This window comes from Pristis pectinata, chromosome 23 (genome assembly GCF_009764475.1).
Source record: "Pristis pectinata isolate sPriPec2 chromosome 23, sPriPec2.1.pri, whole genome shotgun sequence".
Lineage (NCBI taxonomy): Eukaryota > Metazoa > Chordata > Chondrichthyes > Rhinopristiformes > Pristidae > Pristis > Pristis pectinata.
The window spans coordinates 10,779,651-10,806,897 of record NC_067427.1 but is presented as its reverse complement, the minus strand read 5'-3'; the positions used below and the strand labels follow the sequence as shown (position 1 = coordinate 10,806,897).

Genomic DNA, 27,247 nt, shown 5'->3' with positions numbered 1-27,247 from the left:
AACAGCTTGCTTGCTTGCTTACTTTTAGGTTAAGATTAGTTTATTGTCATATGCAACAGGGTGCAAAGAAATTCATATGAAGCTCAGAGTAAACAGTATACATGGTAACAATAAAAACAAGAGATACAGTGACTAGTGCAAAACAGCAGATTGGTACAAAGACTGTAGTGCAATGTGAAGTAGTGCAAAAAGAATACTGAAGTGACAATGGTGAAATAACCAAGAGAGTACACTAAAATGGCAGCACCACAGGGGAAGCTGTTGAAAGAAGTGATATCCAGACTTTCAAGCTCATGTACGTTTTCCCAGAAGGTAGAAGAGAGGAAAGGGAGTGGCCTGGGTGGCAGGCATCCTCGATGATACTACTAGCCTTTCAGAAGCAACGCACCATGAAGATGGAAGGAAGTGACAAGCCTGTGATGGACTGGCTGTGTTTACTGCTCTTTGCAGGTTCAAGAGCAGATTGGTTGCTGTAGAAGTTGCCTTATGACATAGGAGGCAGCCATTCAGCCCATCAGGTCCATGTCAGCTCCCAGCATATCAATCCCATCAGTTCCATCTCCCATTTTCTTATTTCCCCGTAGTCCTGCAACTTACTTTTCCCACAAATGGCAATCAAATCTCCTTTCTTTAGCCACCAAGGGGTAATTTATGGTAGTCAAATAGCCTACCAGTACACCTTCAGGATGGGAAAGGAAACTAGAGTACCAGGTAGAATCCCACAGAGTCACGGGGAGAACGTGCAAACTCCCTACAGGAAAGGCCTGAGGTCAGGATTGAACTCAGATCCTTGGAGCTCCAAGGCAGGAGCTCTAACTACTGCATTGCCAAACCACTCTCACCAGAGGGAGAAATGTAATTAGTAGCTATGGAAGAGAGTTTGTCTTTGGTCAGAAGGGAACTTCTGCTCATCCAGTACTAGATATTGGACAAACAGTACAGAAACTTAGAAAAAGTGAGGAGGTTCAGGCAGGCATTCATTAGTTCGAGCTGGATGTCATTAGAATTCAAGTGGAAACAAATTTGAATGGCGTCTCTGAGGAGCAGCATCGTAAATGAAAATAAAACCACACTAACGATGGATCCTGGGGATTACCAGAAGCAACGGAGTGGAGATAAAAGTTATTGAAAGTGGTTTGCTGGTTACAATTAAATACAATAAGAGAACCAGACAAGCACTGTTTTATCCAGCTCACCAATAGTGGAGTCATAAATGAGGAGCATGAAGTGCTTAACCAAACAGACAGGTCTAGAAATGAGGAAAAGAGTTTACTTAAATCATAGTCAGATTACATGCCATGTGTAATCTCAGTAAAAGCAGTTTGCACACTTGTTATTGGACGTGAGTTTGAAAGGATTTAAGGAGATGCTTTGCAGTGGAGGAAAGAAGCCAAGATTATCTTTTTATCCAAGATGGTATGGAGTACGTGCAGCTCTTTAAATTATTGAAATGGACAAGTACCTATGTTATACTCATAGTAACAGATGCAACTAATCTCATTAGAGCTTGGCCAATAAGGCACCTTGCCTTTCTGTCATCAGCCATGTCAGTGAGTCAGTCAGTGGAAGTATCTTCGATCAGGTTTTTACTTTAAAACGTTTATTCCGCCAACATTTCTACTTCAATAGGTACACAAAAAAAACCAGACTTGTTTGTATCAAGCAGTATAGCAAACTGCTATAAAATAACACTGTACACATTTCCTTTGTACATTATTAGCGATCCAGAGATCCATATCCAAAAATGAACAGTATTAGGCTAGTGCCCCTTACCCTTAACCCTTACCTTACCTTCACCACAATCACCAGTGGGAAGTGCATACCCTTCAGGTTTTCTGCAGATATCCCCTCATGGTCCACAAAATTTAACCTGTGACAGCTGAGTCCCACAGACCAGATCACCCTTACAAGTTCTGCATTTCGGGTGATAGAAAACATGAATCTATGAATATAACTGCTTTGAAATTTGCAAGACCATAAGTTGGTTTTAAAGATCATAAAATGGTTTAAATTTGCATTCGGTTTTATCACTTGTGCTAAAAAAAGTTACTTTTCTGATTACTAGCATAGATTTCAAAGGGCTCCCCAAATCACATTAACTTCATATGAATTCTTTCCATTACCTTGTGTACTGATGGAAGTTCATCACGGGCTCTGTGATAGTCCACCACACATTCTAGGCAATAACAAAGGTCCTCATTGGCAGCTTTTAGCTCCTGTGATGAGAGCTGCTCAGAACAGTAACTTCGTAGAAACTCGACTGTTGACTGGTGTTGAGGTGTGCACCAACGACAAGTGCTCATCCTGCCAGCTTAAAAGTAATGAACATAATTAAATCAGAGCAGCAAGCAATAAGTGGATAGTTAGGATTTACAATGGACAATTAAATAACAAAATACACAAAATGCTGCTGTAGGAACCCGGTTATAATTATTTTAAATAAGCAACAGCAGCTAATTATGAAACTGCATGCGTCAGCTGCAGTGGAGATGTGCATCACTTAATTAAGACAGTACACTAGATGTCTCAGTAACAGGTGTGTTTTTAATTATGTCTAAGATATATAATACTTCCGGTAACAATTCATGCATGTTGAAATCCCAAGGGCTGTCCAGAAAATAAACAGCATACATTTTAGAAATACTAGCAGACTGCAGTTCATTCAAAGTGCCTGGGGCATAATCAAGAATAGCTAACTCACTTTCTGAAGGTCAGAACCTTGCAGCTGGTTTTAAACCAAGTGTATCTTTGTCTACAGTTTAAAAACTAAAGTCATCATTGTTTAGAAGATGATTTAGCTATTTTCTATTAAGTGACATTTAATTGAAAAGTATAAAAGTGCAGATACATCTGAAGTAAAACCAGAAAGTGCTGAAAATACTCAATAGCTCAGGCAGCATCTGCGGAGAGAGAGAAACAATTGTAACATTACAGGTAGATGGCCTTGCATCAGACCCAACATAAACTGGCAAGGGTGGTTTACCTGAAATTATTGAATTCATTATGAGTCTTAGGGGCTAAAATGCATCCAGAGGAAAGATTAAGTACTGTTCCTCAAGCTTGCCCTGGGCTTCTTTTGCCTCATACACTGACGGAGAGGTCAGTGGGATGGACTCTTGCAGTCAAAGTGGAGGTGCTCTGCAAAGCAGTCACCCTGCCTGCACTTGGTTTCTTCAATGTCCAGATGACCACACTGAGCACTGCAAGATATCCAGGTGAATCGCTACATCACCTAGATGCAGCATTTCGATCCTGCATGGTGAAAGGGAATATGAAGAAGGGCAGATGTTGCATTTGATGGAAAAGTCCTGTGAGAAAGGGAGTGGTTGAAAATGAAAAACTGAACACGGAAATGGACAGGGAAGGTCCATTCACACAATGCTTCGAGAGAGAGCAATCTACGTCTATTGGTGGCAAAGGTGGGGGAAATTATGATCTGTTGAAAATTGAGGCTGATGGGATGAAACAAGAGGACGAGTGGAACCTGATCCTTGTTCCAGATGGGAGGAGAGGGGGTGTAAAAGTAACTGAGAACGTAAGCATTAATGTTGTTCAGCTTGCTATGGCTTAACCACGGCATGACTATAGTAGAGATGCATGATGTACCCATGAGCCTTGTGTAAATCAAAGCAGTTAGGAGTATACTTCTCTTTGCAAGTCTTTGCAATAAGCAGTTATCCTTGGAGCCTGGAGCTGTCTGTGACTTCAGATTGTAACATGATGAACTGCTGCTGGGTTACAAAGTGCTTAAAGATAAGAAAAAATAGTGGATAATGAAGGAAGAAGTAAATCATTATAATTAAGAAAAATAATTAAGTAATGTAGCTTGGTATGTGAAACTTAGCACGTAGGCTTCTTTGTTTTAAGTATAAAAGAGGGACCGTGGCATTTGAATCTTGGAGTGAGTATCAATACAGAGCTCGGGTTACGCTGTTTAATCTTTCTCTGTATCCCTCACTCCCGCTAGTGAAAGAAAAATAAAGTAAGTGCTTGTTGTAAACTCCTTTGTTCAGTTTGTCTTTGCTGTATTACAGCGCAGAATGACTTTAACAGGGGTGAGAGTAAAAGTGCGGAAAATGGGCCAGACGTGGTTAACAGCCCTGTCAAGAGGGGAAGCCTCGGTTAATAAGTGTCATTCTCAGAACAGGTAGAATAGAACCGGAGAAACTGGGTAAATGGAATGGGGTCCTTACAGGAAGCATATTAGGAGAACGCATGGACATCTGTGTACTTTTAAATATTTCTTTCCTTTTTCGCTCAAAATCATGACTTGCAATTAATTTTACTCTTTAAGCAATTGTTAACTGTGCACATTCCCATCCAGTCAACTTTCTGCAAGGCTTGCTTTAGTTGTAGAATCACAAAAACTAGCATGCATAGTTCTCTTGAAATAGCAGACCAAGGGATAACTAATTCAAAGTGTGGAGGAAACAAAATACAGCAGAAGCTGGAAATCTGAACCAATGTCATAAAAAGCTGAAAATGCTCAGCAGGACAGGCTGCAGTCATGGAGAGGGAATTAACATTACTAGTCAATAATCCACGGTTTACAGCTATTAACCTCAGTAAAGACAGTGCTTCTGTTCAATGGAAGTATCTTGGCCCTTGCCCAGTTTCAAAATAGTCAAATGGTGGTGGATTCCTTTTGGCCTGAACAAGTGCTTCAAAGCTGTTAGGGTGCGTATTTTTGTTAAAGATACAAGTCAGGGGCTCAAAATAAACTCTAAAAATTTCTGGCTGATATAATAAACCCCCCTTTCTTTTAAATGGTTAGAGGAATTCTGAATAGCTTGCTAATAAACTAATAGAGCTTTTTTATCCATCTTGATAAAGGAAGTACAAAACAATTGGTCATACTTCAATAGCTAATTTTAATTTTAAAAGTAGAAAGTTTAACAATAAAAAACCACTATAAATCTCTCTCGAGAGAGAGCAAGCTACACTATTTAAATGCCTCCTGCGTCTAGAACAAACGTCTGTAAATTTATTAAGTACTAGATCACAACACCACCAGAATGTACAAATTATCTTCCACTGCCACCCAATAACAAGATCGACTTGTATTAAACACGCCAATTATTAGAAAAATGTCTATCCCAACATTATTAAAAACAGTGAAGAATCCTAGCAGATTTTTCATCAGTTCTTTGCAGAAACAATGTCTCAGTTGATTCATTCTGGCAAAACTGAACTCTTCGATTGTCAAAAGGAATTGATGCAGTATTTAATTACTCATGGGAAATTAAAAGCAACAGTTTGTGGAGTTTGGGGCTGAGCACTTAGGGTTGGTAGTTTGAAATCCCAATTATACTTGTATCTTGCAAAAGGACAAAGTAACCTTTAGATTTTGTTAGGATTTAAACAATACAACATGAAAAAGCACAGGATACTCCAATATGACATTTTCTCTAACCTAACTGCAAGGAAAAAGACATAAACCATCAACAGACATAAACATGACCTACTTAAAACTGGCTTACTGTGAATTCTGAATCTCACACTTACATCATAATACTCTTCACTGCACATCTGCTCAGGAAGCTCCCTCTCGACGGCATAAACAAGATAACAATGAGACAAAAGTCAGGTTGTGTGTGGGAGCCCAATTAACAACAACAAATCAAGTGACAAGATCATTGACAATTAGTACTGGTTAGCTTAGTCACCACTGCTCTCAGTTTTAACAGCAACGCTAACTTAAGGCAAACATTAAACAGAAGTACACAGAAACAAAAATGCGTCAAATTGAAGTGACATTTAGAACCCCTTTAAAAAATAAAAAAGGTATAGAAAATATTCTAGAGCTCCTAGTGATTTAAGTTTGGCAACATCAGTCAAATTCACCACAGATGCACTTGCCATTTTTTTTGGCAAATGTGATCGTGCACAGACATGTCATATGGTTTTGTTTCCAATAAAAAGAAAATTCCACCCTGCTGTGTAATGAAATATTTCTTGCACCCTGACCCAGACCAGGGGTGAGCTTTAAAAATGCAATAAACTATATTACCAAGAGAAGCTGTGTCTAAATAATACTGCCCCAGAAGAATTAAATCTAAGTGAAAAATAACAATAATAAGACTGAGTTCAAGTAATAGCAAAAATAAGAAAATCTCAATGCCGTGAGGTAACCACAGACATCAGTAGATATGTGGGTGTCAGTGCAGAACTGCATGTATGCCAGTGATGGCATTCCTAATAGAAAAAAATTTTTACTCCACTGCTCCTGCTCAGTCATTTTCAAAATTGGGATGATCGACAAACAGCTTGTTAAGAATTAGGGTTGTACAAAGTTTTGGCATTCCATAAAAGGTATATTTGCATGCACATTTTTTTTCTTTTTAATCCAAGAACTTGACATTCACAAGCCGAGAGAAATACATTCCTGGCAGATTGAGAGACAATGAGGAAAATAGGTGAACATCTGCCAGGTGCCATTTAATACAGAAATGTAGAGTATTGCACATAGGCAGGGCAAACAAGCACTTATGAAGAATTTTGCAATTTTAACTGGGTTTTATGGCAGGAGACACTGACCAATGGAGCAAGTTGGTGGCTCGTAAAGTAAAAATGAAATCATTCAATGGGAGGACTACTGATTCCCAAAGGAATCAATCATCAATTCCATGAAGCCTTTTTGACTTCTTCTTGGACGAAGTGCAGATGTCTTTTTGTTAAAATGAATTAGGCTTTTTTTTTAATATCCCTAGAGCCATAGCTCATGGGACACAGGCAGGCAGAGGAGAGCCTGTTTTAAGTTGTATGACAACTTAAAAAAAATTGTTTGATCTTCCTATGTCAATGCGAATGATGTAGCTAAATGTGTTTAGAACCTAACCAGAGATGTAGGCCCAGCTTTGTCAGGTTTTCCATGTCTATGACCCAAGGTTTATGCCAAGAGATAACAGTGCAGCAATTAGCTTTCAGGAAATCAGATGCCAAGTTCTGAAAGGCGCACTTCCGCAATTAAGCAAAGAAATCTGAGTGCTCTCAATGACTTCCTGGCCCCTCCAAAGGATGTGATGTTTTGAAACCTATAGTTTAATCTCAAGAAACTAGTGAAATGACAAGAATGATTCAATCAGGTACCTAAACGATGCTTGCTATGAAAAAATGAAAATATTCCATTCTTTGCATGCGGTGTACACGTGACTTAATGATGCACTAATCCATAATTACTGTTTAACAGGCTCTCTGGTCCCCAAAAATCTTTAAATTGTTATTCTTACAAATATTTCACATTTTCATGCATTTTGGAATAATTTTCTAGACATACTATACTGCATCTTCTACCTCAAGTTCATGTGTATGCCCAAGCTCTTACTTTACACTTTGTAAAATGATTTTTTAAAAAATGTCAGCTAAAAATTGCTTATTTTTTTTACCATCTGACTTGCTGTCCACATGAATTCTTCATTGTGATTGGCTACTTAGCCTGTTTAACGATATCACTGTTATTGAACTCTTGACAGGTGCTAATGCCAAGAACAGGCAAATAAAACCAAGATGACTGATTTCTGGGCAGCTTTCTTCAAGGAAAGCAGTGTGCTGTCGTTTCTCTAGTAATTGCTCATTGGCTATCACTTTCTATTGTGGATCCAGTTTTAAGGTTGTACACATCAGTAATTTAAAAGTTTAACAATAATATTCTCTGTGTAGATACTGATGCATGTTATTATGCCATTATCTACACTATACAAGTTAAAACCAAAACTTTAGTCAACTACATAGCTTGAAATTAAAAGGAAGAACTGCGCATCAGCACACCATTCAAATCAATAGCTTTTAAATGTAATGTAGGTATTTAGGAATGTGTTCAGCCAACACAAGAGATTTGATGTCTGCATAAACCACTCCATTTACACTCTGGTTAATAAAATCATCAGAATGCTTTGGGTACTCCCGTCCATCTGTTCTCTCGACAGCTGACAGAATTAGAATCATGCAATGACCAAAATGTGCCTAATCACCTGTCAGCTACACCAACTGAGCTCCTGGTAAGTTTTACAGAAATATCAAAACATAACAAATGTATACATTTATATTAGAGTGCATCAATTTTCCTGTCTACTCTCAGACAGAAGGTAATTCTTTCTCCAATTGTAATCAATATACATATCCTTTTACAATACTTCTGTGGTATTTATAGACCACCACATCCACAGTCAACAATGCACAGGATGATGATCTTCTACTAATGCAGCCCCTGTGCATGAATTATTTTGAGTGGGATGGTTTTGACAGAGTGAGGTCTTGGTCCAAGACAAATGAAGACAAGGCACTGCTGTACAGACCTCATGCACAAATATACATAAACACACACATACAAACTTGTTCACACTGCTTGGCATCTCCCCTCTTGCACCCACCCACTCTGATCCCCTACGTCACTTCAGACACACTCATTCCATCTCCTACCCTGCTCTCTCCCTAGGTACTGTATTACAAAACTAATATGTGGGAGGAGCTGAAGAAGGACCCTCTTCTCCACTGCATGCATGCCAAAACCAAACTACCTTGAAATTCACTCACCATCCCATTCAGTTTTAACCAACTTTTTTGATCTCTAAAACTAATTTTCACCTCCCCTTTAAAAGCAGAAGCTGGCCTTCGATACAGTAAAGATGTTCAATATCTGCATTCACTTGCTAACAAACAGTCAAAGATGAGCAGGGAACTTTGGCTACATGCCTAGCTCATTAAACTGACAAATGCAGGATGTGCTCAACCTACTGCTCCCCTGGCTGCAGGCTATTGCCTTCATATTTGCTGGTACTCAAGGGGATATAACAGTGTTGGTAACATGACAATGACCTCAGCAAAGCACAATCTCACATGGTTACTATCATCAATGTTGCAATGTATTTACATCTCCAGATATGACCAAGTCCTCATAAGGAAATGTCAGGGTTTTAAGCTCAATTTTGGAAAGGAAAATATGATTTTGATTTTTTGAGTTCTTTATTAGTCACACATACATCAAAACACAGTGAAATGCATCTTTTGCGTAGAATGTTCTGGGGGCAGCCCGCAAGTGTCGCCACATTTCCAGCACCAACATAGCATGCCCACAACTTCCTAACCCGTATGTCTTTGGAATGTGGGAGGAAACCGAAGCACCCAGAGGAAACCCATGCAGACAAGGGGAGAACGTAAAAACTCCTTACAGACAGCGGCCGGAATTGACCCGGGTCACTGGTGCTGCAATAGCGTTATGCTAACTCCTACACTACCATGCCTGTCCTCTTTTAAAAATTAATATTAATGACAGCATGCAGAAATATCTGTAAAGTTAAAAAACTGACATTAAAAGATCTCTACATATCAATAGCTTTACAGTATGCAACTTTATATTTGACTTGGAACAAACCAAATAAGACATGGTTCAGGAACCTAGCAAGTGTAATATTAAAATGCCTGATATTCAAGTACCTCAGTCCTTTGACTGTTTACCAGCAATCCACCTCCTTTATACTTTACTCAGTGTCACCTTAGCCAACATAATCACTGCACATTAAAAGCATAGTTGCAAATTTCTACATCCAAAATGCTTCAAACATGCTCCAATTAAGTGATTTCAGATTCAACTAACTCAATTTAAAAAAAAGCTTGCAAGCAGCCTGATGAAAAAGCTGCTTTTCTACTCATGTCTGCTCTTATTTCCTGTGTTTTGGTGCAATCTTTCCCATTAGCCATTTTCAATTAATACAAATCTATCTTTTAATCAAACAAATCCAACAAATCAGTTCACACAAAACTTTGAAAACAATGCACTTTGAAAGAAATGCAGAAACCAGGAAATTAATTTTGATTACACTCAATGTTAATTTCTATCTTGATATGATGAAGCACTAAAATATAAATTATAGGTAAACAGACTCTTTATGTAACACTAAAATGGGATTATAAAACTGCCCTGTGCTTTATTCACACCCTTTTTTAAAATAGAAAATTCTCTCAGGAACGACCATTTTAACTTTGACAGGAAGTTCCATATTACACTCAACATGAACTGTTTTTCACACCATTCCCAGAAAAATATTAGCAACTCTTATGTTAGTGTTTAATAACTTTATAAAAACCTGCTCTGACCTTACCTCCTGCAGCTGGATATAAATAAACTAAACCAACTTCCGAATGTCAAAGGCAACATTCTGCAGATGCTGGAAATATGAAACAAATCTACTGATGAATATGATAGTGTATTGATGAAGGATCACCAACTTATAACGTTAACAGTTTCTCTTTCCACAGACGCTGCATGACTTCAGCATTTGCTGCTTCTAGTACTCAATGTCAATTTTGATTTCCAACTGATATTTTTTCCAGATTTTCAGTGCTTTAAGAAATTTATAAAACTAGTTTTAAAAAAACTTCCATTTCAAACTTCACAAGAACCCAAGAAAATAAATGAGATTTACAAACAGTATAATTAAGCTGCATGCAGCAGTTTTAAGGTGCTTTCCCCCATGAAGACCATGGCTTAACCCCTTGACTGCTAAATGGTGAAAAATTAGCAGATTACTATTCAATCCACAGCCATTGCTGCTATGATATTCAAAGATGGCTGGAAATTACATCCAATGGAATAATTGCATTCTTTTCAGTAAATGTTTTTGGGTGATCTTTTGATTTATGAAATAAAAGCTCACCAAAAGGGAACAAACAGTGCAGTAAAGAAATGAAAGATGGAAAATTCCTGTAGTAAAACAATCCAGTCCTTAAAACTACCCAAGGGTGGTCCAAGTAGCTAAAAAAAACTCTTACTTCTTTTCCTGCTGAAAACTTGGCCTAAGGATGCACATGTATCACATTCTCCTGTCCTCTTCTTAGCCAGTTCTTTAAGAACAACATGACTTATTTCCACTCCAATTTTGATAAGCAGAACATGCCGGAACACGAATGCTTTTGATATGGGATGGTAGTTACATGCCAGTTACCCTATGGTCTCCACGGAATGCAATCTTGGTCCAATGGCAAGGAAGTCCAAGCCAACTGGACACTAGGCTCCACAGCACAAACTTGGTAAACATGTACACTCTTTCACATATACACACATTATCTTGACCACAGCCATTTCCTTGGTCCCATCCCTCGTAGCCCTGAATCTCTGCACCACGATTGCTTTCACTTTCAAGTCCCGACTTCCTGACCTGTTCCTCTAACTCCTCCTTCCCTATGGACACCCTCCATCTCAGCAACCTCAGTCTGATGTAATATTGCTAGTACTAATGCACTCAGTGACTCTTACCTCAATGTCCAAACAAGTTTCCTCAAGGACTTCCAACGGGGAGGATTTTGAGAGAACTTTCCTTCTCTCCATTTCCTGGCAACACCAGAGAACCTTGAAATTTATTCACTATCCCATTCAGCTTTAACCAACTACTTCATTCTCCAAGGCTAGTATTCATCTCCCCTTTAAAAACAGATGGCTACCTTTAAATGGCAGTGAAGACATTCAATACCTGCCTCCAGTGGGCAGGCATGCAGCCAAAGATGAGAAGCAGGTGGTGTTGGCTGCATGCCTGGATCATTAAACACAGCAGACAGCAAGAATATTGCATGCATATTAACTGGCAAATGGAGGGTGTATCCAACCCACTGTTCCCCTGACTCCAGACCACTTCCTTCATACTTCCTTAAAGTGTGGGAATATCAAAAACTCAGCAACATACACAGAGCCAAACATGCTTACTGACATCAACTCTGCAATCTACATAATTAAAAAGCAAACAAAAATACAGATGCTAGAAATCTGAAAGAAAAACAAAAATGCAGCAAAAAAAAGTTTTTGTTAAAACCTCAAGAGAAATGCAAGTCACTGAGGGTGAACAAGGCAAAAGAAACACACAGAAATCCTGCCTGACCTGCTGAGTATTCCTATTTTCTAGATTTTATTTTGCAATGTATGTATATCACCACATGTCACTATGTCCCATTAAATTTCAGTCTTTTATGCTCATTTGGTTTAGAAAAAAAAATCAACCATTTTTAATGAAGTAAAAAGATATTTTAAAGACAACATGCAAATTTTCTGTAAATTTAAAAACTAGTGTTAAAAGTTTTACTAAATGCAATTTCACATTTAGCTTAGACCAGCCATACTAGACTTTAGGAGAGTAGCAAAATTAAAAAAAAATCACCTGAGAGATGTCAGGTACATAGAACAGTACAGCACAGGAACAGGCCCTTTGGCCCACGATATTGTGCCGAACTAATTAAATTAGTAATTAAATGCCCAACTAAACTAACCCCTTCTGCCTACACAATGTTCATATTCCTCCATTCTCTGCACACTTATGTGACTATCTAAGAGCCTCTTAAACGTACCTCAGTCTTTGGACAAAGTTAGCCAACTATGCCACCTTCCCTGTCCTTTACTAAGTGCCTTCTTTCCAACATGATCATTGCACATGCAAAACATATTGCAAGATTTTACATGCCAGAAAACTACATAATAGCACAAATCATGTGATTTCACATTCAATTGACTCATGCTATTTACATCGCTTTATCCCTTTTGGAAAAAAAACTTGGCACGCAGAAGTAAACGTTTTCTTACTCATACCCACTCATTTCCTTGAATGATCAGAGAATAATGGCAATATGAAAATAAAATTATATGATCATTATTACAATACTGATTGGGAATTTGCTGTGTGCAAATTGGCTGCCACATTTCCTGTGTTCCAACATCACTTAAGAAAAGCTAGTCTCATGGCTGTGACACCTTTTGGTACATTGTGAAAGGTGCTACACAAATGAAATTGCATTTACAACAAAAAAGATTTTTTTTGTTTTAAAAGGCACAATAAACCATTTGCAATCACTTAATTTGTCTGTTTCTTAAACTGTGGCGACATCAAATGTAGCCCTTATGATCTCTGGAGATTTACATACATTTTTGCTTAAATGCACAGTTTCAAGCTCTGTACGACAGCCTGCATTCTAAATTACCAAATAGCCTACATTCTGAGAAATGAACTGAATGTGTGGAAATAAAGGTGACATCAGGTAGATTCCAGAAACTAAACAGGTTAGGCAGTACCCACTGAGCACAATTATTTCCAGAATATTTGGAAATCAGAACTGGTATGAAAAGCTGAAATGTGTTTGTGGGCAGCAATAAATCAATCTAACATATCATTGCATCAAGTAATCATAAACAACTTCCAGTACCAACCTTGTAAACACAAGTATTTCACTCAAACTACATCTATGACACTTCCTAGTAGGATTTTATCCAATGGTTTTAGAATTTTCTACTCAAGAGGACTGTGGAGGCTCAGTCACCGAATATATTTGGGATGGAGAGTGATAGACTTTTTAGATATTAATAGAATCAAGATGTGGAGATAGTGTGGCAAAGTGATGCTGAGGTAAAAGATCAGTCATAATCTTATTATGCACAAGAGACCAAATGACTTTCTAATTTTATTTCTACGTGAGCTACTAGATGCATTGTAACAATTCTTCAGGGCTTCAACAGCACCTCCCTTTACCTCCTCTGTAGAATCTAAAAGAGCAAGAACTGTAGGAACAGGGAAGCACCACCAGCAAGTTCATATCCATGTAACACACTAGCCTACCTTGAGAATACATCACTGATTGTTCATCATTACTGAATCACAACTCTGGAATTTCCTTTCCCATAACACAGCTTGGAAACACCTTTAACCACAAGGACTGCAGCAGTTCAGGAAAACATCTCACCAGCACCACTGTCCGTACTGGGACAATTAGCAAGGGCTATTCAGTGGATTGTCTTGAAAAATCAACAATTACAGGGATGGCTTAATGTGCGTACCAAAGTGAAGAACACACAAGTCACTAGAGGTGTGCAATCCTGGTCTTTTTTTAACCTTCCACATTCTCGCATACAACTTCAAAAAACTACATATAAACTACTCAAACTCTGCCCACTATCTTCTCTCCAAATATCACTGGCACCTTTTTTTTAGAAAAAGGACAATGAAACAGCAGAAAACTAATGAAAAATATTCCATCAGTTCATTTAATTAATACAGACTGACAAAATAGGCAAACAATGGGTCAATTCACATTCAGCTATGCAAGAGCCATCAACCCCAGGATTTTAGGAGAGACCCTTTTTGAATTAAAAGCTAATTTGCAACACTCCCTCCACACTGAACTGTAGTGTCAATCTGGATTCTGTACGCATTGTACTTAAAATCATAACCTTTTGACTAGTGGACAATTAAACAAAGGCTGACATATAGGCCTGATTTTGCCATTAAAATAATGAATTTACGCAATGATGTATGCCTTAAATCAGCCAGAAACACATAGCTAGGAAGTGATAACTCGTGAATTACAAATTCCTGGGATGTATATGGCTATAATGTAGTACTACAGCCCAAGGCACTTCACAGGAAATGCCAAAGAAAAACTTACAGCCAGCCACATAGGAGTTGAAAATCAAAAAAAAACCTGCACACGCTGGAAATCTAAAATAAAAACAGAAAACCTTGGAAGTACTCAGCAGGTCAGGCTGCCTGTGGGAAGAGAAACAGGGTTAATGTTTCAGGTCAAAGACCGTTCATCAGAACTGAGGAGACAGAAGAAAAATGTAAAGCTGCAGGGAGGGTGAAACCAGGGTGGCCATGGGAATAAGCTGTAAACAAGGCTATCTGGTCAATGAATGAATGGTAGCAGTTAGAGAGTGAGAACATAGGAAGAAGATTGTGGGAGTTGCAAAATGCAGAGCAGGACAACATGCCCAGTAGAAAGGAGTTATTGGGCTAATGACCAAAAGCGTGGTCAAAGAGGTGATATTTATTGTGCATCTTAAACAAAAAAACCCAAGAAGTTTAGAGAAAGAATTCCAGAGTTTAGGGCCTGGCAGCTGAAGGAATGGCCACCAATCATGGAACAGTTAAATCTGCAGATGTTCAGATGGAGAACCAAAGGGACCTCAAGAACCCTGCAGGAGATTACAGAGAAAAGAGTGGTCAGCATGGATGTGTTAGGCCGAATGGCCCATTTCCATGCTGTATGACTCTACTAGAGAGATAGGAGAACAAGGGTGAGAATTTAAAAAAAAGACATTGCTTAACCATGGGCCAATATAGATCAGTTAAATAAGGGGATGACAGAGCAACAAATGTTAACCCAAGGTAGAAAACAAAGACCTCTGCTTTGGATGTTGCTTGACCTGCTGTGCGATTCCAGTATTTTCAGTTTTTATTTCAAATTTCCAGCAACTGCAGTTTTTTTTGAGTTCCAATTATTGTAGAAGAAGATCAATTATTGGTATTGGTTTATTATTGTCACTTGTACCAAGGTACAGTGAAAAACTTGTCTTGCATACCGTTCGTAGAGATCAATTCATTACACAGTGCAGTTACATTGAGTTAGTACAGAGTGCATTGAGATAGTACAAGGTGAAAACAATAACAGAGTACAGAGGAAAGTGTCACAGCTACAAAGAAGTGCATTGCAGGTAGACAATAAGGTGCAAGGTCATAACAAGGTAGATTGTGAGGTCAAGAGTCCATCTCATCGTACAAAGGAACCATTCAATAGTCTTATCACAGTGGGATAGAAGCTGTCCTTGAGCCTGGTGGTATGTGCCCTCAGGCTCCTGTATCTTCTGCCTGAAGGGAGAGGAAAGAAAGAATGACGTGGGTGGGTGGGGTCTATGATTTTGCTGGCTGCTTCACCAAGGCAGCGAGAGGTATATACAGAGTTCATGGAGGGGAGGCTGGTTTCTGTGACGCACTGGGCCCACAACTCCCTGCAGCTCCTTGCAGTCCTGGGCAGAGCAGTTGCCATACCAAGCCGTGAGGCATTCAGATAGGATGCTTTCTATGGTGCATCCATAAAAATTGGTGAGTGTTAAAGGGGACATACCAAATTTCTTTAGCCTCCTGAGGAAGTAGAAGTGCTGGTGAGCATTCTTGGCAGTGGTGTCTATGTGGTTGGACCCAGACAGGCTATTGGTGATGTTCACTCCTAGGAACTTGAAGCTCTCAACCCTTTCGACCTCAGCACCGTTGATGTAGACAGGTGCATGTTCACCACCCCCTTTCCTGAAGTCAATGACCAGCTTTTTTGTTTTGCTGACACTGAGGGAAAGATTGTTGTCATGACACCGTGTCACTAAGCTCTCTATCTCCTTCCTGTACTCCGACTCTTTGTTATTTGAGATACGACCTACTAGGGTGGTATCATCTGCAAACTTGTAGATGGAACTAGAGCAGAATCTGGCCATGGAGTCATGAGTATATAGAGAGTTAGCAGTTGCTATGAAGAGACTGGGTAATGACGCTGAACTTACCAACTATTTAGCTGAAGGAAATCTCTGTTCATCCAGTAAGTGTTTGGAGAATTGAGGTACAATGGTGAGATAATGGTATACTGGAGACGTGCTCTTAGTGTGTATGGGAAGACAGATGTTGTTTAGATTATTGTGGAAAGAGACAGCTTGTAGATGAGAAATAGGATGGCCCAAGGATAAATCTTTTGGAGACACCAGGGATACACAAAAAAAAGCAAGAGTAGGCCATTTACCCCTTTGTGCCTGCTCTTGCATTCAAAGAGATCATGGCTGATCTCTAGCACCACTTCCCTGTATTAATCCTATATCCCTAGATGCCATAAATATATCTAAAATTCTAGTGATTTGTCTTGAGACTGAAACACCAAAGTCCTATTGTGCAAAGAATTCCAAAGATTCACATTCCTCTGGGTAGACATTACTTCTTATTTGTCCCTAATGGCTGACTCCTTACTTTGAATTGAGCTCCTTGGTTCCATAAAGACCAAGCAGGGGAAACATCAGCTCAGGATCTATCCTCTGAAATCCTGCAAGGATGTGTGTTTCAGTGACATTCTCTCTCATTTATATAAATTCAGTGGAGTATAGGCCTACTCTGCTTAATCTCTCCTAATGCTACAACCCCAGCATCTCAGAAAACAAAAGACTGCAGATGCTGGAATCTGGAGCAAAAAAAACAAACTGCTGCAGGAATTCAACAGGCCAGGCAGCATCTGTGGAGGCAGAGAAACAGGCAGCGTCTTGGGTTGAGACTTCAACCATCCTTCTGCCTCCACAGATGCTGCCAGGCAGCTGAGTTCCTCCAGCAGTTTGTTTTTTTATCTCAGAAATCAATCTGGCTGCACAATCTCATTTGACTGGTCAGCTGTGTCAAAGGTTATAGATATGTCAAGGAGGACAATGCAGGATGGACTTATCATGATCATATACGATGCCATTATTGAAAATGTATTGAGACATTTCACTATGGTGAGAAAGCTGAAAACCTGATTTTGGGGAGGGAAAGAGAAGGGGAATTCAAACAAGGAACACCAGGAAAGTTGCACACAAATGTAGGGGGCCCTAATTCATTATTTTCTTCTCCATAGCTCCTGCTTCTTTCTGAAAACTCTTCAGTTAAGTAAATGGATCAACCCCATTGTTCATTAAGGTCACAAATTTCCTCACCATGCTGTTATCAGCCCACATCTTAAAAGAAAAACAAGAGCTAAAGAGTGAGAGAAAAAGTTGAATTAACCAGGCGACTTGGCCTTGACAATGAGTGTGCATAATGGTCGATAACAATGTCATTTTATGCTCTATCCAACATACTTCTTAAAAAAACTTTTTTTTAAACAAAATTGAAGTCTCTGAAACAACAAAAAAATCATTTTCTTTACTCTCTGAACTGGACTCTGAACTGAGAATTCAGAAGTTACCCTTCAATGTTGACAAGGGCACCTGTTAATTTTCATTCTCCTTTTTAACAAGATCCCTGAAGCCGCTTTGTAATTTTTCCTAACCCTATTTTCTTAAACTGCCAGCTCAGAACCAGACACTCCCCACAAATGAAAGTACACCACCTCACACCGCATTGTTCAGAGATAAAACTACAGCAAAGATTTTCTAAGTAGTTGCAAAAAGCAAAAGTGAGGCTTTGCAATATGTATACATGCTATTACACAGATTATTCAAACTGAAAAAATTCGTATAATCTCCCGTTAACTTCCGGTGTTCAATGTTCATATACGAATCCCCCTCCAACCCTAGCTCAAATGGAACATAACCACCTCCTTGACAGTTCATTCAATGTGTTATATGTGTTGCTAATTACCCTTACTCCCTTCATCTCCTGAAGGTGCAGAGTCTTGAAAAGACCAGGCTCCAGAAGTTTCAACAGCCCTCTGACTCTTCACCCTACTTTAAAACATGAGGACTCAGCAGGCAATTACACACAAATCATATCTAGACAGGATCACACTTGTACATAAACCTCCATCTCAAAATAACTATTCAGTCACTGGACAGCAAAGTAAAGGTTTGCAATACAATATTTATCATGCTAGAGTTATTGCCTTTAAAAAATTTTAAAGGTACACAGTTAACCAAATGCTTTAAACATAATCCATTCCAGAAGAATACATACCAAATTATTACAGTCACTGTGATATCTGAGTGACCCATGTCAAATTCTTTGCAAATGTACATGAAAATTGGATCCAACAAAGGAAACATTACTTGACTATGATTTTATCGGTAGACTCTCAGAGGACGTTTTCCTTGGCTGAGAAGTCTGAACTAAGGGTCACAGTCTCATAAAAAGGGTAGGGCATTTAAGACTGCAATGAACAGGAATTTCTTAACTCAAAGTGGTGATGTTTTGGAATTTTCTTCTCCACGGTGTGGTGGAGACTCCTTTATTAACTGCACTCAAAACAGAGATTGATAGATTTCTGGATATGCAAAAGAATAAAGTAGTATGAAGTCAGGGCAGGAAATGGTTCTGAGCTTGAAGATAGGTTTCGATTTTGTTGAATGTCAGAGTAGGCTCAAGGGGCCAAATGACCCAATTGCATTTCTTAAGGTCTTATCCAAAGTTACTGATTTTCTAACAATGTGTTGTGTAAACATGAGCGTAGATGAACACACTTCATGCAACTACATTGTTCTCCAACTGATCCCATTCACTTTGCATGATTGCTTTTGAAAGTTTTTAAACTCGTTTGCCTTACAAATTGAGATGTGTTTATCAATTGAGGTGTAATTAACGAATTATGCAAGAATCACTTTGAACACAAATGGCCCCTGGGTAAACAGGCAAAATTCATCCAGCAAAAATCACCTGCCCATGACCTTGTACTTTATTGCACTGCACTTTCTCTGCAGCTGTGACACTTTGTACTGTTTTTTACTGTATTGATTTTTTACCTGTACTACCTTAAGGCACTGTGTAATGAATTGACCTGTACGATCGGTATGCAAGCCAAGTTTTTCACTGCACCTCAGTACAAGTGACAACAATAAACCAATAAAAAAAAAGCTTCACAGAACATTATGCACAAACCAAGCTGATCAGCCTAGAACCAGGCTGCAAACAAGCCATTACCACTAATGCATCTATTAACAGTCATCTTCCTTGCATTTTGCTGCAGCCACTGCCCCCTTCAACACCCTGTTTTCTCCTCCTGCTCGGCGCACAACCCATGTTTGGCCATATTTGCCCGTCACCTCGCCCCTCTGTTGCAACCCCCCACCCCCCAAAGCTCAGAGCCTTCCGGACACTGGACCCCCAGCTCCCCTCCCCTCCCCCGCTGAGTCCCCCCCCCCTGCGCCCAAGCCCCGAACGTGTCCGAAGGCAGCGCCCTCTTTCCCCGCGCCAATAGCGCGGGCGGGACCCGGCCACCCAGCCGACAGGGCGAGCGACCACCCTGACACCCGCCCACTCACCTCACTGAGCGCCAACTCCCCCCCGCGCCGTCAAACTTCACCCCAAACTTTCCGCTCCAGCCCGGCCTCGGCCGCCGGACGTGACGCCATCGAGCCCGCCGCGCGCCGAGGGAGGTTTTTTTAAAAAAATGGGACGGCGCCCGCGTGGGGTCAGAAAGAGGCGGCTGGTGAACCTCTTGACCCACCTTCAGACTCTGCCGCCCTGCTCGACAGGATACTCGGATCTAGCACTTGTCGTGGCACGTTATAGTCTTTGAGGTATAGTTGCTGTTGACGTGCGGTGGACCATCTGCACACAGTAACATCTTTAGAGAAACAGACTGTGACCTTGCACCTTATTGCACTGCACTTTCTCTGTAGCTGTGACACTTTGTACTGCTATTGTTTTTACCTGTACTACATCAATGCACTCTGTACTAACCCAATGTAACTGCACTGTGTAATGAATTGACCTGTACGATCGGTATGCAAGACAAGTTTTTCACTGTACCTCGGTACAAGTGGCAGGAACCGTAGTGCAGCGGTTAGCGTAACGCTTTACAGCGCCAGCGACCCGGGTTCAATTCCCGCCGCTGTCTGTAAGGAGTTTGTACGTTCTCCCCATGTCTGCGTGGGTCTCCTCCGGGTGCTCCGGTTTCCTCCCACATTCCAAAGACGTACGGGTTAGGAAGTTGTGGGCGTGCTATGTTGGCGCCGGAAGCGCGGCGACACTTGCGGGCTGCCCCCCCCCCAGAACACTACGCAAAATTTGCATTTCACTGTGTGTTTTGATGTACATGTGACTAATAAAGATCTCAGCATCAAGATCTCATCATCAATAATAAACCAATACCAATACTGGCTCAGGAGAGAGAGAACGTTAACCTTTCTGGGCAGAGATCTTTCATCTGAATCAACTTTTCTTCAAGTCGAGTTTAGGGTCATGTACGGTGAGGTACAGATACAATGACAAACTTGCAGCAGCCTGGCAAACAACACACAGAATATAGAGACACAAGAGATTCTGCAGATGTTGGAATCTGGAGCAACACACACAAGAAGTGCTGGATGAACCAGCAAGTCGGGCAGCATCTATGGAAAGAAATAAACAGTCAATGTTTTGGGTTGAGATCCTTCATCAGGAATATAAATTATACATTAGTGAAGAGAGGAAAAAAAAGACTGCAAAAACAAGACCTTAGTGCAAAAAAAAGACAATCAGAGTCGAGTCCATGGTAGTGTAAGAGGTAGTCCTGACTGGTTCTGATTGCAAATTGTCCACCTGAAAGATGAATTCTATTTGTTTCTGTCCCAATGTAGTCTGACCCGTTGAGTATTTCCTGTTTTCATTTCAGCTCTCCAGCATCTGCAATTCTTTTACTTTTGATTAGTTCTCTCTGAGCAGTTCTTTCAGCTGGAGGGTGATTTGATTCCACTCCATTGTATTCTGAGCTGGTTGACAATGTGTGACTCTCAGACACTGCCATGGATGAAGCAAGAGGAACTTCAGTTGTTTGTGGGCTTCTGTGTGCTCTCAGCAAAGAAACTAAAGATGCTCATTGCTTTCCCAGATACTCCTCAATCTTGAGTGGACACGGCCTGGGGTTTCCCATGAGTTGATATTTTAAAGGAGACTTTAAAAACATTCTCAAAGCCCTGCAAAGTGAGTGTTCTCAGACAGCACCTCCAAGGAAATCTATTAGCTCCCAAACAATAGGAGCTGTAGCTTGTTCACAGCACCTGGATTGCCCTTTAGCCCACCAATGGTTGGCACCTATGAAGAAGCAACTGTAGGAGATGCAGCATCTGTCCTTTTACCTCTTTCACTCCTCGCCATCTAGCCCCGTTGTAGTCTTCCGGACTTAAAATTGATTTTAACAATTTCAGATAACCAGCCTTTCTAGTTTGTTTCACAAGTGGTCAGTTCTGACGAAAGCCCATCAGACTGTAACATTAGCTCCGTTCTTCTCTCACCGGAGATGCTACTTGACCAGCTCAGCATTTCCAGCTTTCTATGTTTTATTTTAAATTTCCAGCATCTGTGGTATTTTATAACTCACAGTTTCAGCATTGATAGTTGTCTTACCTCCTCTTTGCATTCATCACCTTCTACTTACAGCTCAGCTAGGCAGATTGTTTACAATTACCAAGTTTTTACCACACTCTCTCAGTCAGCACCACCAGAAAATCATAGAAATGTACAGCATAGAAATGGGCCCTTTCCGCTCACCTTGTCCACACCCACTGTGATGCTTTCCTATGCTAATCCCGTTTACCTATATTAGGCTTGTATCCCTCTATGCCTATCCTATCCAAGTGCCTATCCTATCCAAGTACCTATCTAAACATCTTTTAAACATTGTAATTGTATCTGCCTCCAGTACCTCCTCTGGCAGCTTGTTCCAGATATTCACCACCCTCTGTGTGAAAAAACTTAACCTCTCAGGTCACTTGTGTCATCCGGTCTCTCATTATGTCCACCCATCCCAGCATTTCTGTTGTGCTTTCCAAGACTGCATCTTTTCTGCACTTTAACACGTTTGATTTCTAACGTTTCCTAGTTCTGATAAAAAAAAGGTCCACGACCCAAAACATGATCCTAGTTTCGCCCTCCGCAGATGCTGCCTGATCTGCTGAATGATCTGCTGAATTATTCCATTTATTTCTGGTTTTAACCACAGCTTCCATCAAGTGTCAAGGAGGATAAAAGCAGTTCAAGGTACTGTGGTCCAACAAAAACATAGATGATGTATATTTAACCTTCTCATAAGTACATTTAAGCTGAATGTCTTTAAGTCTTTAAGCTGAAAAGATTTGTGGGTCTCCAGAACATCAAGAATTATGAATATTCCAAACAAGCTCATTTTATGTGCAGACTTTACTCTGCTACAGAGCTGATTTTTGAAAAAAAAATATCGTTTTGGGCATGCAGGCATTGTCTATATTTATTCCTACTCTGCAGTTGCCTTATATAGCCAAGTAGTGTTATGGGCCTTTTCAGAGACCATAAAGGAGTCAACCACAACATTAGTGACAGCAGGTCTCCTCTTACCAGTCTTTAATTAAAATTCATCAATTCCATGTTTACATTTATCAATATTAAAATTTTATTTCTTAATGTTGAAGCCTGAGTAGAATTCAAAATCTGTGTAGGATACTAACTCACATTCATTATGTTATTACTCTAGACCTCTAAATTGCTGGTCTTGTAAGATGCCTTCTGTAAAATCATCCTTTGCTGAATTATGAGTTCTATTGGAGTGAAAAGACTTGCACTTATGTTATAATCAAAAAGGAGGTAGCTACCAGCATGCCTTTGAAATGTGGGAGGAAACTGGAGTTCCTGGAGGAAATCGATGTTTAGAACATAGAATATTACAGCACAGTACAGGCATTCGGTCCACAATGCTGTGCCGACATTTTATCCTGCTCTAAGATCTATCTAACCCTTCCCTCCCATATAGCTCCCCATTTCTCTATCATTCATGTGGCTATCTATGAGTCTCTTAAATGTCTCTAATGTATCTGCCCCCACAACCTCTGCCGGCAGTGTGTTCCATGCACCCACCACTCTGTGTAAAAAACTTACCCCTGACATCCCCCTTATACCTTCCTCCAATCACCTTAAAACTATGTCTCCTCGTGTTAGTACAGCACAGGTTTGATGCAGAAGGGCCTGTTTCTGATGTGATCTGAGAGAAAGCATGCAGATTCACTGCAGGCATCTCCTGAGGTTAGGATCAAACCCTGGTCCCCAGACATGTGAGACAGCAGCACCAGCTGCAATGCCACCTATCATGTCCTTTTCAAGGTATGTAAAGCTGCTTTATAAATCATCATTTAAAGAGGCACAAGCTAGTCAAGGCCAATCAATGTGGATTTGTAGAGTTTGTCTCTAAAAGCATGACTAGGAAAGTTGATGTGGCTTGTGCACTTGATGGCAGTTGACCAAGTCTCTGCAGCAGTAAATAATAAGGTAACAACTATAGAATATATGACAAATAAAGGCTGTACACACATGTCCACTCATAATCTGTTCTGTACCCAAGATGGCTAGATAACTAGGGATTGTGGGAGAAATGTGAAAGCTAATTGAGAACGTTCTTCTGCGTAACTAATGTTCTGTCAATAACTAAGGGCTATCTGTATAGGGTAATGTCTTTCGAAATAGTGAGATCTTACGTCTTGTCCGCCAGGCAGGACGCGGCAATCTAATTATACCTTGTGCGGCCATTTGGTTCTGTTTTTTATTTCTGCTATTTGTGCTTGGATGCTTGAAGTCACAAACTCTTGTACTATAAAGGGGGGCCATGAGCTGTGATCAGGGGCGATCAGTGACTAGCTCTCTGACCGTCAAAGCCTTTATTTGCAAATAAAGTTTTAACTTCTTGAGGAATCTTCTGCGTCTCCTGGTCATTCTCGAATCTCGGTAATCCACGACAAATCTGGCGTAGTCGGCAGGATCAGGAAGAGACCCCATAAGAAAAGAGCGACAATTCGAGGATGCTTCCCGGTTCCTCAGGGACCCCCACAAGACTAGCAGAATAAAGGGTGGCCACCCAGAGAAAAAGAAGGTAAGCGCTTCCGCTGATAATTCGGACTAAGAATTCTGCTGGGTGTGGGAGCTCTCCGGGACACAGAAGTGTTAAATGATTGTCGAAGGGTCTCTCCAATCCAAAGAATCTGGCAAAAATTTCAATTAAAGGAAACTCAGAGGATTGGTTAGAAAACTGCGGAGTGGGGGGGAGTAGAGATAAAACAATAGGGATTGATTATAGTAAAATTCCACGTGGTGTTGGTAAGTCCCTGTGGGTACTGCCTCGTAGGAGACGAGGGGCTGAACGGGCAGGGTAGGTAAGTCCCTGTGGATACCGCCTCGTAGGAGATGAGGGGCTGAACGGGCAGGGCAGGAAAAGTCCCTGTGGGTACCACCTCGTAGGAGACGAGGGGCTGAACGGGCAGGGTAGGTAAGTCCCTGCAGATACTGCCTCGTAGGAGACGAGGGGCTGAACGGGCAGGGCAGGAAAAGTTCTGCGGAAAATGCCCTAGGAAGGGGTCTGCATGGGCAGAACAAAAAGGTAAGAATATTCTGATAAATTGAATAAAACCAAATAATGCAAAAGCCGGCAAATTGGGTAGCAAAATTGTAAGATTAGACGTAGAAGTAGTACAAGAAAAGTAGTAACACTAATAAGAAATAATTAGATAAGTGAGTTGTGAAATTCCGAGAAGTGCCTTGTGAAGATGACATGACAGGAAAAGGGACTGCAGTTGAAATATTAAGCAAAAAATTCCAGTATCTAAAAGTGATATCGAAAAAATTTCAGAAAAATGGGAAAAAAGAACCAAAAATCTATTAACAAAATGGCCAAAAGAGGGAACTTTTGATGTAAGTCTGTGCCATGAAATGGAGGGAATAATCAAAAATTACAAACCAAAAGACAAATCTGAGAAAAGAAACCAAAAGAGAGAACAAGAGGCAGAGATACTAAAACTCTTTAGGATGGAGGGAGAAAAGTTGAGAAAAACACAGCAGGCGCCAATAGTGATTGCAGAGGGCGCCAAGACACCAGAGAGACAGCTCACCATAAAAAAGGAGGGAGAGGAAAAGTCAACTCTATATCCAGACTTGCAAGAGGCAGAAAAACCCCCTCCCTATCCAGGCAAAGGGAACCCGAAACAGTGCCCACTTGTGAAAGGAACATTTGAAATAGAAGGGGAGGTAGAATTTAGTGAAGATGAATAGAACAAAAAAAGACTTTAGAGAAAGGAGGGAGACAGAAAAGAGAATGCTCCAAGAGGAAAAGGAGGAAATAGAAAGGCAAAGATTAGAGATACAGGAAGAGGCTAAAGAATTGCAGGAAGCAAGATTACTGAAGGATTTTGAGGATTTCCAATGGTATAAAATGCACGCTGAGCCAAATTGGAAGAAGAGAGGACCATGGAAAGAGCAGGAGGAAGTAGAGAAGCAAGAAAGAAAGGAAACCTCGAAGGATTAGTGTGGGAGGAATTAGAAATAGAAGGATCAGAGGCGGATGGGGAGGTAGACTATGAACCGATAAGCCAGTATTCAGGGGAAGGAGGAAGGAGAATATTACTGAAAGGAGGAGGACAGTCACAATACATTCCCTGGGGGACCCAGGACCTGGAATGGCTAAAAAATGCACTACCCAGCATACATGAAGGAGCAGGAAAGTGGATTAGAGCCTTTGAGGATGAGACCACAGGATGATTATTGGCAATGGGTGACTTAAAGGCGCTACTGGTGAAGGTAGTGGGAACCTCAAAACTGAGAGAACTGATGGATTCGGCTGGCTTACAAAATGTGGTGGACATTCCAATGGTTGATGGTGAAGGTTTTGACTGAGTGAGACAGAGGGTATGGAGGGCCCTCAGAAACTGTTACCCACCTAGAATGGACCCCAAAGCTCTGAAGCGGGACCCACTGGGTGATACTGAAAACCCAGCAGCGTATCTAGAAAACCAGTTGAAAAAGTGGAGACTGGAAACAGAACAAGAGGTGGAAGGCAGTCAGTTGATGACCACGATGTTTCGGACAGCTATTGTGGAGGTAATGCCTCCCCCCAAGTCAAGTCCAGACTTGAGGAGGTGGTAGGACTGACGTCAATGCCCCACCAAGAATTCAGGGACCACGTAGCCCATGCAGTAGAAAAGTATCGAAAAGACAGAAAAAGGCTGATTGAGCAACAGGAGGAGGTGCAAAGAAAGCTGACACAGATGCAGCTCGAGGAGCTTAAAAAGAAAGGAGCCTGTTATACTGCCAGACAAGGGCCAGAAAGCCCCATGCCAATAATAAATGTCTTTGGGGGAGCATTTCTGCAAATGCCATATCAGGGGCAAAACAAATTTAGGCAACAGCTCAGACAGGACTGGAACTCCCAAGGAGGGGGACGGAGAGGTAATGGGCAGAAGGGGCCAGTGAAAAAACAGGTAGAAGGGGGGACAGGAGGATTGTGTTGGGGATGTAATCAGCCAGGGCACTTCAGGAGAGACCGCCTGTACAAACCCTGGCCTGCCAAGTTTCAGCAGGAATCAATGTGTAGGGAGCAACAATTCAATCAAGGACCAGCCCCAGCAGGTTCAACTGGACCTGTGGACCCCTATGGAAGGTGCTAGGGGTGCCCAGAGAACCCGGGTGGGAAGGGACAGTACCCAATGATAACACAGGAGGCAGAAGAGGAACCTATTGTTCAGATCATTTTAGAAGGGCAATTAACACCAATGATGATAGATACTGGAGCCACGTACACTTGTGTGCAACCGCAATACACCTCCCACCTTCCCATGTCAGGAAAATTTATTAAAACTGTAGGGTTCTTGGGAAAAGCACAGTTAACACGATTTACAGGTCCAGTGAGGTTAAAGATGGGGAACAATGAAATGGTCTTGCCGATTCTAGTGTCCAAAGGAACTCCAATCAATCTGCTAGGCAGAGATGCATTGCTAAAACTGGGATTGAAATTGGAATGCACCCCAGATGGGTTGAGCGTGGGAAAAATAAGCACTCAACTGGTGGTGCAG

General features: G+C 40.8%; 1 protein-coding gene across 2 annotated transcripts in view; it reads right to left on the bottom strand.

The window, feature by feature from the left end:
* setx (senataxin) overlaps positions 1 to 19,826 on the bottom strand; it is a 76,603-nt gene extending 56,777 nt beyond the window's left edge. The window contains exons 1-3 of one of the 2 annotated variants that reach the window (XM_052037069.1): positions 19,727 to 19,779; positions 5,506 to 5,547; positions 2,124 to 2,311 (exon numbers count right to left, since the gene is read on the bottom strand). In XM_052037069.1, the coding sequence (XP_051893029.1) occupies positions 2,124 to 2,303 (180 nt within the window). In that variant the 5' untranslated portion in view covers positions 2,304 to 2,311; positions 5,506 to 5,547; positions 19,727 to 19,779. Of the gene's footprint in view, positions 1 to 2,123; positions 2,312 to 5,505; positions 5,548 to 19,726 lie in introns of both variants that reach the window. The other variant, XM_052037068.1, reaches the window with a different exon arrangement.
* Positions 19,827 to 27,247: the final 7,421 nt, after the last annotated feature.